At 31.7% G+C, this 12,572-nt stretch overlaps 1 protein-coding gene across 1 annotated transcript in view; it reads left to right on the forward strand.

The window, feature by feature from the left end:
• The window catches only part of LOC106468109 (sarcoplasmic calcium-binding protein 1-like), a 55,797-nt gene that overhangs the window by 4,602 nt on the left and 38,623 nt on the right, over positions 1 to 12,572 (forward strand). The window contains exon 2 of the mRNA XM_022397016.1: positions 3,060 to 3,125. Coding sequence (XP_022252724.1) covers positions 3,071 to 3,125 — 55 coding nt within the window. The 5' untranslated portion in view covers positions 3,060 to 3,070. The remainder of the gene's footprint in view (positions 1 to 3,059; positions 3,126 to 12,572) is intronic.

Raw genomic sequence — 12,572 nt, forward strand, 5'->3', positions numbered from 1 at the left:
ACTATATATATATATATATATATAGATAGATGTCTTTTGAATATTGTCTTAATTGAAGGGTGTGGCTTCATATAATTCTGAAAGCATAAACGGAAGAATTATGATAGTCAATTCTGAGTACTTGCTCATAAACTATTCATGTAATACATATTGACTCCAGACTTTGTCTATTTGCGTAAATGAAAAAGGATTTACACTGACAAAATTTGGTATTCGTGAGAGAAAGGGCAACACAGAAAAAGTTTTCGTGAAGTATATTGATAAAATAATTCTCCAAAACTCCAGGCACATTACTTAAGGTTTAAATGTATATATTTTTTTATCTTTCTTACAGCATAACATAACGGAAAACATGATCCGTTTAAATTCCTTTTTGTTTTCAGGTTTCATGCTTTTTTTTAGAAATATGATCCCTTTATTTACGTATTCGCCCGTTGCTTGTTTTAAACTTAATATGCGTCTCAATATAGGTTCAGTCTAGATATCTTCAATTATACTTCAGAGACTTAAAGATTTTTTTTCAAGTTACTATCCATTATACTATTACTTTTGCGGTGGATTATATTTTATTCAAAAGAAGCTGCCTGGATTAAATGAAAAGAGAAGTAACCTGCAAGTCAAAAAATATTTAATTACATAAGAAAGCAGTACATTGCATTGAAATATTTATTGAATTGAATCAGTAAAAGCAAGGAAAAGCTTTTACTAAGTAAAATAAACTTATCTTTTTTAGCTTTCAAATTGCTTTATATAAATTTTTCCGCTTTCATTTTTATCAAGTACAGCAGGATGATGTTACTGCAATGCAGTGGGTTAAAACATTTGATAGTAACTAAAAAACATAATTATATAAACATCATATGATATATTTATCATTATTTTGGGCATCGATGAACGAAATTTAAGCGTTTTATGTGTCATTCTTATATTTTTTGTACCTTTACTTTTAATAGAACATAGCTGTGAAAATAATCTAAAATAATATTATCAATGAACGTATTTTAACCATTATATCACCGAATTATGATTAAGATTCTTTGTGATTACGACGATACTTCATGGCATGTTTATCAAAACTTAACTTATGAAAGTCGGTTTATGCAAATGTATGTTACATTAATCATTTGAAAGAAGCTTATATATACGGAGATTTGTTAACAGGAAATAAGCTGCAATTATTTGGCTTTTGGTGTTATTCACTGTTATATATTTTGCAAAGGTGCATATTTTGAAAGAAAATATTCATAACTAACTAATGTTAATAGCCTCTTTTAAGGTCAGAGAAAAAGAACATACTAACTGGAGAAGCATATCATGTGTTCTTTCACAACTGATTAACTAAAGTGTTGAGCAGTGATAAACTTAATTTCATATCACTCAATTTCAATTTTAGAATCCTTTTCCATACAGTAGTATTTACACCTGCTCATCTATTATCCATGCCCACTATTCTCTGTAGCTGAATCTCTCTCGGGCTTAAAACTCTTCTGGCCCACCAACCAGCCCTATTGCACTGGAATGAAGTGACAAAGGAAACACATTCCATTTGCCGTTGTACAACTTTACTCACGATGGGCGAGATTTCTTGAAAGAGGTACAGTTCAGTAACAAGTGATGAGCCAAAATATAGATTGGATTTCATATTTCTTTTGAATATATACATCAAGTTACTAGGAAATAAAACAAAGTGATATATTCAAGCGTTGAACACATTAATTGAAGATATTTTAAACTTGCACTGACACGTTAGCTCAGTATTGAAATAGGAGTTTTTATTTAAAGACACGTCTAATTCAGAATCGAGATATGAGAAAAGTAAAAAAAATATTCCGATACGATAAGTATACGGAGGCAGGTTTATTTTTTCATAAGTTAAGCAACATGTACTGATCACTTACCGGAAGAGACATCTAATGCAAGTTGAAGAGATGTTCAGCTGGAGGAAGCTGTTTTAGTAGAGGATGGACATAAAAGTTTTGCAAGTTAGCAAGTCAGGAATCATCGTGTCATATATTGATACGAGGCTTCTGAAGATGATGAAGAGATGTTCAGCTGGAGGAAGCTGTTTTAGTAGAGGATGAACATAAAAGTTTTGCAAGTTAGCAAGTCAGGAATCATCGTGTCATATATTGATACGAGGCTTCTGAAGATGATGAAGGATGTTAGAAAATGTTATGCGATCAAACAACTCCTGGATTGGACTGAGTTGCTGTATTTTGAAGGCCAGAAGGAGTGCAAGGGCGTTCTAGTGCCATTTAAGATGATTATAGTCGAGCTGGAAAACACTATGGCAGTATTATCAACATACTGAAAAACCTGAACAGAACATGAAGGCTGTGGTGTAACTGAGATATACAGGATAAGGAGCTGAGGTGAGAAAACTAGAAATGTAGAACACCTGCATACAGGACAAAGAGTCTAGAGAATGTTCCATGGATAGAGATGACGTTTCATAAGGAATGAACTGATAAGTCGAACATAAAAAATTGGTATAATATAAAATCGCAGTTTCAAGATCAAATCACGATGCCAGACCAGTTGAAAGCCTTTTCAAAATCGAAAATTGTCATAAAAAACCATTAAAAATCATTGGAAATGGTGTCTTATAGGCGGAAAAGCTGATCCCGAGTGAAAAAAAAAACGGAAAGAAATCCAGTTTTCTTACTGAGACTGGAATGAAATAACATAAAAACACGAAATCAAAAACAGTGTTACATTTGTCTTATCCAAATCAGCAAGCCTAAAGAGACTTAGAATTGAGCGAAAGGATTTGTTGACACCGAATGTATGAGAATAGAGGTATAGGATGGTTAATATATAGATTATACTCTATTTCTTACCTTCAATCGGAAGTTTATATCAATGATTTTGTATATTATATACACACATATATACTATCATTCATGTGTATTGAGATCCGATATTCTTTTAAAGTTTACAGTACCAAATAACATAGATTTTCCTTCTAAAATAACCCAAGATATTATAGTTTGTTAGAAAATAGTTGGAATCTGTGTATTTCAATATCATACCATGTAACTTTGAGTTTTATATTACAGGACCGACCGTGATGGAACCATTTGAGTGGAGCAATCGGGTGCATTTCATCGTTACTTATATGTACGGTAAGTTTTCCAATTATTTGTTTCTATATTTTTGCACACAAGGAAATCCATTTGTTATAAAAAAGATTTAGTCCCAAGATTTCAGCTCAGTGTCTTATCTTTGTCTAAAGAATCTAGCAGAAAGTAAAATCCGTAAAACATTACAAGAGTCTACTGAAAAAAATAATCTGCTCAGTCTTGTTTCACTAACTTGCATCATGTTACGCTATGGCAAAACTGTTTCATTTAATCGCATTATAAAATACTGTAAAAAGGTAAGTAAAGCGTAATATTAACTTTGGTCAAGCTACATTTTACAGCTCAGAAAACGTGTAAGGTAGCACGTCATTAGCAATGTATAGTTAAATAATATATTTTGTGTATTTTTGTGACAAGCAGTTATGTTTCAATCGTAACTCATGGTTTGCTAGAACGCTTTTACGAAACATCCCGATACCATCTTGTTTTAATCATAATTTATTTCCCACTCTTCGAGATTAAAATTTTGTCTTCCGCTCAGAACTATAATAAAACATTTCATTTTAACTATTTAATGCTATGTGACGTTATAACATTAGTATGTCGCGAACTGGAAATTACTTCATTCTTTTACGCAGAATGCTGGTGTAGTTGCAATAGTAAGTAATTATTTTATAACACCAAATGTATCATGTCTACTAATCTGAACTTGTATATGGTCCATAATAGCACATATCAAGTCATAAATGTAAATAAAAAGGAATAAACTAAGGCTACATACTTGCAGTTTGGGAGTTGAGGATGATATTTGGTTAGAGTGTAATTTTGTATACATATATTTAGTTTCAGTTCTCTTTAGATTAATAAAATGATTCAAGTGAACTTCACAATTGATGTTTGTTTTTTGTTTAATTTCCTGGGCGAAGTCATTCATTTCTTATTACAACGTTAGTACTGCCCATTAATGCTTATTCTGGAATTGAATATCTCTGAGCACTTGTAAAACTCTGATCGCTAATATGACACTCCAGACCTATTATGGTAAATGTCACATTCAATTTTCAGTTCTTCTCTATGTATATTTTTAAACCCAACAAGCGCTACTAAAAACTAACTGTGACCACCAGCATGTCTAAAATCACCTCAATCCTCAGGTTCATGGATTTCTTTTAGTGTAGCATATAAATAAATTTAACTTTGGATTCGAGAATTATGTTTCGTTAAGAAACAGATTTATTTATTTAAAGATTAAGAATTAAACCATTGAGTGGTTTAAGAATCGATATGAAAATGAACAGCTGGATGCTGCTATGAATATTATGTCATTTCAATTATGTTCCATTAAAATAATTACTTTTTCCCAAACACTGTTCTAAGACAAATATATTTCACTATACAGGTGAGTATTTCAAGCTCATGACATTCCGATAAACGTATTTCATATATGTATGTAACATATAAAAGAGTCACTATCAAATCCTGCATACAGATAATAGTGTACGTCTTCACCCATTCATACCAAGAACTTTACAAGTGCACAGTTTTCCAAAATTAAATACTACTAGTATAAATTAGGCAATTGCTAACTCTCTAGGATTTCAGCAAAATTATGGAAAATAATAAACAGAATGCCTTGGAGGACTAATCTACAGAAGTAACATTAAATTAATTCTCCAAGGCATTCTACACAAGTGTCATGCTGAAGTAAACAGTTGCTGCCCATTTCATCTTTGTTCATTATAAAGACTCTGCCTAACATATATGCAAAAGAACTATGATATCCGGTTTGAAAATAAATTAGAAGTTTAACTTTGCGCTTTATTTTATCTTTAGTGCTATAAGGTAATAATTTCCGTTTTATTTATTTTTTTAGCTTAAAATTGACATTATGTTGTTAATCTACCAAGTCTTGATTGTAGAGGCAATTTTTCATTGGCGAGGATGGTCATTACGAAGGAATCAAACTCACAACATTTTTAACTTTGTTCAATGTCTTCTTTGAACATTTGTACTCTGAGAATACTTCAGTAGCATTATTTCACGGACTAACAACCTGGTTAACGAAGCAGTAGAAATGTTTAGAAGTTCCTAGCACACTAGTGACATTCATAACTGAAGGAGCATTAACGGTCTAACACAACAAAAAACATTCCATTGCTGTACCTTGACTTATAACATCTGAATGCTTACACTTCTGTAATCAAAAAGTAACTTACAGCAACTAAACACAAAATAATAAAACGCGAATAAATAAATTACTATATTAATCTATGGGTTTATTGAAACTTTACAGCCTTCATGGGAATTGCTAATATCATTACTTAAGACCAAATTCACACAGTGTTCAGAAAACCAAAGCTAGAACTTTTGCAGAAATAGATAGTTAAGCAACTTTTCAGTTTTATATTGATTTGAAATTTAAGAATAATATTCTCTATTATACAAATAACATATTTGGCTCGAAAGAAATTACAATAGAATTTTAAAGGGATGAAGTTTTTATCGATTTTTTATTATGCCTTCTTTTTTAGATAAGGCATAAGATACAATAAACAGAGTTTGAAGTTATTTTCACTCCTATAATGATATAAAATGGATAACAGCGAATTAAATATTCTTCAAACAACCAATAGCAAGCCTTTTTTAATGCATTTATAACATCAAATAAATGTTTTAATGCTATCATCAAGTTTATAAAATACTTTTTGACAATATTAATCAAAAGATATATATAGTGAATTAATTAGATAAGCTCTTACTAACAACACTTATTATTTCATAAACTTTGGATATGTGAATTTAAAAATTTAGAATTTAAAAGTTACATAACAGACCCATGCATTTTTTTACTTTGAAAATCAAAACTTGTTTAAAATATTTGATTTGATTTGAGATAATTCTTTATTCCAAAGGAAAAAGGAGCTTCGAGTAACAAAATACAATTTTCTTCATAATTACTTAATTGCTCTAATATCGTAAATGTTCAAAGAGCTTAAACTTGGTGACGTAAACATTTCACACGAAAAAGTCGCAAAATTACAACATAGGGCGTTTTCTATGGCCCATACTGTAATTAAATTATATTCTTACTAATATAATGCAAGTATAAAAACGTTGATATATTTTCACAAACGTGATACCGTCTTTATTTAGAATGTTGCCAAAATTCAATTATCTCGGTTACTTTACAAAATTAAACATATTTAATTAGAAATACATTGATTATAGTCAATAATTGATAGTTTGCGTGAGATCCTTCGTTTCGGTAAGTTTTCGTTTATTTGTAAATTCGAACACGCTTCAGTATAATGTTCAGTTTACAGAACTTATTATCTTCACAAACTTTCTTATTCTCGATGTTTCAGTAGTGTTGTAAACTAACTTTTCAATCCGTTTGATCCTTAATTTCAGAAAAATTAAACATTTAATGATAAAAGGAACTGGAAATATGTGATTTTATTCATGCGTCGAGTAAGAATTTTTTGTAGACTGTGAACGTACGCAAGTGGCTAGCCTCTTGTCTATTATTGAACTAGGCGAGACAGTAACGTCTGTTTGCTACAAACTTGTCTTGTAGTATGAAGCGTTATCCTGAAGAAGTTAATCAATTGTGATTTGAATTAAATTGTATTAGTGGTGTCTTGGAGTAGAAAGTCACGGATTTCTCTATTATTTAATAAAAAAAAATTCTCCCCACAAAATTATTTTATGTAGAATTGCTTACTAAAAAACAACGAAAGGATAAAAGAGGTACTGCTTCAGGAAGAAATGATAAAAAAGTTAACTTGATTGTGAAAGAATCCATCATAATCTAAAACTGCTCAACATTGAGAAGTAACAGCATTAACATAACATTAAAAAGTTGTCTTTTCTCACCTTTAATTGTAAAAAAAAAAATCCTCTTTTAAGTGGCTCACAAACCAGTCACTTTAGGGTTTTAGTAATGTGAAAGATAATCTTGTTAATCTAACTTATTTTAGAAATATGTGTTATTGAACACTATAGAAAAATTGCTGTTAAATAACGCATGTACTCAGTATTCAAACGATAAAGTGTTTTATCTAATGTTAATACATATTTGCAAAGTACTTGTTTGTTTATTGTTAAGCAAAAACCTACACAGTGAGCTACTTGAGGTTGTTTAAGTTCCAAAAAAAAAAGAAGATTTAGTTCGAGCTTTTCCGACAGCAATCTGTCACAGAGTTGACAGAAGTTAGCAAACAATCCACTTTTAGTAGATTAGGGTAAATGACTGAATCTAAATTATATCTATATTTTTCAGTTGTTGATGTTAAGCAACTAAATATACTAGGGTACAAGATCAGCTGTTAAAGCTGTTAAAAATAAAGAATATTGTTTTAAATTTTATCAAATTAATGGCAAAATCCTCGGTATCTGCGTTACGTATAATCTAAGCCCATATAATTTCATATCTTTACAAACAGATTATAACATAGCAGCGCATTTGAGATAACTTGATGTAAATTTTAACTTATACATATACATTTTATTCTTGCTCATCTTATGGTGTATAAGGCATTGTTCAATAGAATGAACGACCTAGCTGATGACAGCTGACATTCTCGAAACTGTAGTTTTCACCCGGTAATGGCCCGGCATGACCAAGTGGTCAGGGAGCTCGACTGGCAACCTGCGGGTTGCGGGTTCGAATCCCCGTCACACCAAACATGCTCGCCCTTTCAGCCGTGGGGCGTTATAATGTGACGCTCAATCCCACTGTTCGTTGGTAAAAGAGTAGCCCAAGAGTTGGCGTGTGTGTTGATGACTATCTGCCTTCCTTCTAGTCTTACACTGCTAAATTAGAGACGGCTAGCGCAGATAGCCCTCGTGTAGTTTTGTTGCGAAATTCAGAAACAAACAAACAGCTGGTAATAGCATGTATTTTGTTATACAGTGTAGGGCAATATATTTTTCTAGAAGTGGGGAAAATTTATTTTGAAAGCTGAACATCCTCAAAGACATTTTTGCAAAGGAAGGCCATAAAAGTGAGCGTCTTAACACTAAGCCATCTTTCTGACCGAAGAAGCTCATTGATAGCATTCTCTGTCATCGAAAGCGTTGCTGGACGTCGAAGAGCTGATATTTCACGTGGTTACCGTATAATTTTTGCGATATATAACATGGTTGATAAATTTCTATATGAAAATCTACCAGTTTTATTTGTTACTTAGAATTTTTCACAGTAAACAACTTATGATAAGCGATTATTGTATCTTTTGTGTTTACAATTATACAAACAAAAAACTACATGTCTTCTAATAAATATTTTATGACTATCTGTTCCATATTTATTATAGACAACCCAAAAGCCGTTAGGAAAAGACATTATTTATATTTCAAAAACTTATACATTGTTAAAACATTTAAAATCCTTCCAAAATACCTCACACTGGGTATATTGTAAAGATTTATTTGTCCCAAGACAGTAATTGCTCAGTTATATGTCATAGAGTAGAAAGTGGCTTTTTCTATAAACTAAGTTTTAATAGAATTGTCTCTAAGCCACATAGAAACTAGGTGCTATAAAGTTTCTCTTCTTTCGTTTTTATTTATAGCAGGTAGGAAACACTGTGGAATACCACGTCATTCTTTAACACCACAGTCTTATTCTTATCATAAATATGTCTGTGATCACATAGTAGACTTTAGAAAAGTAGCTTTTGCGAAAACATTATCAAGAAAAATGTTCTGAAGTTGGCACATATCATTAAAGCTGTATGTAGAATCTAACGTGCTTTACTTTGAAGTAATGACTTTTCGGATTTTTCATGATTATTTAATGGTATATATGTAGGAACTGTATCTCTGTTCTTAAAAGTGCCCAACTGGGTAAGTTTTACTGCTCTTTGTTGAAGATTGAAATATCACAAGACTGGATATTTTGAAACGTTCTCTTGCTCGGTAGAATGGTTTTGTTCTCCCTAGAAAGAGTATTTTTATTTTACTGAGCACATGTGAGAACTTGTTTAGAGACACTAATCTTTCTGACAGGGGGCTAAGCGAATACGTGTCTAGCCAGGATAAAGATTTATGAGCCTAAAGGACTGGACTTATTCTAGCCGGATTGTGGATCAAGGGATCCAAAGATTTAGACGTGATGTCGCTTAAGACGTTCCGCAATTTCAGCTGTAGGCATTTTATAAAAGTACAGTCAATTACGAATAACACGTGCGTGGCGGCAGGTGCTCCTGACTGGCTGTTTCCCTTTGACCAGTAGTTCAAAATTAGGGGCGATTATATCTGAACCTAACTATATGTCTTTGACCTACAAATTTATCCCCCATGCTCGTAAGGTGTCGTTCAGATTGAAAATCCCTCTCCTTTTCTTAGAGCAGTGGGTGCGTTATATGAACGACAGCCAAATGTATTTAGTCTGTATGACAAGAGTTGACGGTAGGTTCTGTTGACTAGCTGATTTTCTCCTATTCTTGCAGTTCAAAATTCGCGATAGAATATTTAGCTTTGTGTGAATTTCTGAAACAAATAAACAACCATGCTAACCCATCAGTTTCATTTTAAATAAATCGTTAAACATAAAAATAGTTCTTTAACTCTAATATAAATACATTTTTAAAAACGTGTTTCGAAAGACTGTTTGCAATATCACCTTAAAATTTCCTAACTTGGCAGTTATTTGTCATAGATTGTTTGTTTGCTTCTATTTTATGGCAAAGCTATTAAGGCTGTCTGCTGCCGAACACAGGAAAGGCATCCGGCTAACTCTTAGAGACTCTTTTTACCAATAAACAGCGGGATTGATAATCATATTATAACACCCTCAGCGTCGGGTTTCAATCCCGCAACCCACAGATTGCGAGTCGAGCACCCCCACTACCAGGCCATGCCAGGCTCTTGCAATAGAGTAATAGAAAAGACGCATTTTATGTTTTAACTATCTGTGTAAATTCATTATTTACTTATTATCATGCTGTGTCTGTGAATCTGGGTATGCATGGTTTGCATAATCGTCAGCTCTCTAAACCATATCAAAGTTCTTAGTTGTTATATACTATTTTATTAACATGTTGTAGATGTTACAAAACCTTGTCGAAACGTTGTACATTTAAGCCGTCTCCAGCCATTATGTTGTAGATGTATTCGTAAGTTTTACTGGAGTCTGTACTCTTGTCCCTTTTGGTCCAAAGTATAAATTAACATTTCATTATTTTTTGTTTTTGATTTACTCTTATTAATTTTTTTTTACTAAGATTAAAGTGCTTTATATTTTTCATGGAATAATAAATTAAGAAAAAAACGTTTTTACGTTTAAAATAATTATTATGTTAATTAAAAATGTCAAATATTTTGTATGAAAAGTTTCATCAGTATGAGGAGATCCTGGAAATTACTTTAATTGCCTCAATAAAATTTTGAATTCAAAGGAAGATAAATAGGCATTGAACTGTAATTTTAAGAGTAAATCCAAAGATCAACACCATGAAGTTGATAGAAAGGCAAATTATCAAATTATTTTTAAAAATGGTTTATCTTTGTATAAAAGGGCGAAATTGATTTATTTACAATTTTTTTTTGAACATGTATTGCGTTAGAACGTTATTACAATGATTATGATTACATTCTTTAAATAATAGCTCAATGGTAAGTTTTAGGTTTCATAATACCGAAGTTCAGGTTTCGATTCATGCGGCCGATACATTGCAGATAACACATTATATAGCTTGCACTATAACAAAACAACCAAACAAACTTTAAATAAAGAAATTCCAGTTTTGAAACATAATTTTGGTAAATCAATGAACGATTCAATTAGTTGTATGCAGAATGCTTTAAATAAAGTAGGTTCGTAGCTGACCTCGTCTTTTTAAACTGTGTATTTGTGCAAATTATGTAAAAAGAAAGTTTTGAATTTAAGATCCTTGAAATGAATTGCATTGTTCAAATGATTAAAAAGGAAAAATAATTCGATGTGCACATAAATATGTTAGACAGAGGAAAACTAGTTTGATCCAGAATATCAATAAAACAAACATTAGAGTAATAAATCTACACATCCCATCTGCTTCAGTTTCGGTTTCTTGGTGAAGATTTCTAGAACAGGTGTTCATTTATTGCTTACAAGTTGAAGCGTTCTTTCTGCGTGCAAGAATTTACAAGCTATCCACACGTTTAACCTTTCCAGATCTGATAGTATATTTCAATTTTGCATAAAAACGTATTGGCTTGAATTAATACTGAAGTTATATATCATAAAATTTGGATGACTTTTTAAAAGGAATATGAAAACACTTACTTTCTCGAAAATAACGTTCTTGCCATCAGCTTTGCCATCTTGTGAATAATGATTCTCCTTCAAGAACTTGATCGTAATCTTAATGTAAAACATACTTATCCTTGCATACGAACAATGCGATTTCAAAACTTATGTTAACAAAAATACTATGGACCGAAAGGTACCAGGAAATCAACTCCAATAAGACTTAAGAATGCAATCGCTATTGTTTGCCATATATTAACTAAACATAATATAACAGCTAAGAACTTCGGTATGGTTAGGAGATTTAAAGATTATCGACAGTTAGGGATTCTTAAGAATCTTTTATTTGTAATAATGCAGTTTAATATAATCCGTAAAATTCAACTTTTTCTCAAATTCTATCCTTGGTCTTTTATCTTTTCACTGAGCAAGAAGTTGTCATAAGAAAATACACAGTTTATTGAAACCCCAATTCTGTTGAATTGAGAAATCTCGTAAGTGTTTATTAAATACATTAAATATACGAGAGAGTTATATGAGTTCTGTAATGAGGATGTGTAAGTAGTAATGGTGTTAGTTTAGGTTTGTTTCACTTCTGACCGTTGACATCTGGGACGTCATGGAGATCAATTAACATTACATCCGACGGCCTCTATGAAAATAAAAATAAATTGATAAACAATGATTTATAAGCATAATGAAGTGGATTATTTGAGGGGGACATACTATATGTTTTGACAGTACATTGGTCTGTTGTTTACCAATATATTATTATATTAGAATAATGTGCTTCCATACACAAGACCTCTATATATTACATCAAGTTGACCCTAAAATGCGGTCTCCAATAAGTATAACAACCTTTGAAGATAATTTAAACAATTGGTTATCGAACATTACATGCGGTCGATATAAATTTGGTTATCTCTCTAGGATATGAACATTTTAGTTGATCACTGTGGTGGTGAAACATACTTCTTGGAATATGAGTCATAGCCCGTGGTTGGACTTTCCGACATGGTGCATCTTTCTATAATGTAACGGTCAATTACACTTTTAGTTGATAAAGAATAGCGCGAGAGTTGGCGGTGGGCAATGTTGAATAACTGTTTTCCTTCTAGTCTATCACTTCAAAATTTGGGATTTATCGTTGATAGATCTTGAGCATCTTTGTGAAAATTTCGTAAATTAAGTAAATAGACACCACCTTTTAGAAAAAATGAAAATTTTCAGTCATATTCACATGAATTGAT

The sequence above is a fragment of the Limulus polyphemus genome, unplaced genomic scaffold, assembly GCF_000517525.1.
Source record: "Limulus polyphemus unplaced genomic scaffold, Limulus_polyphemus-2.1.2 Scaffold3, whole genome shotgun sequence".
Classification (NCBI taxonomy): Eukaryota; Metazoa; Arthropoda; class Merostomata; order Xiphosura; family Limulidae; genus Limulus; species Limulus polyphemus.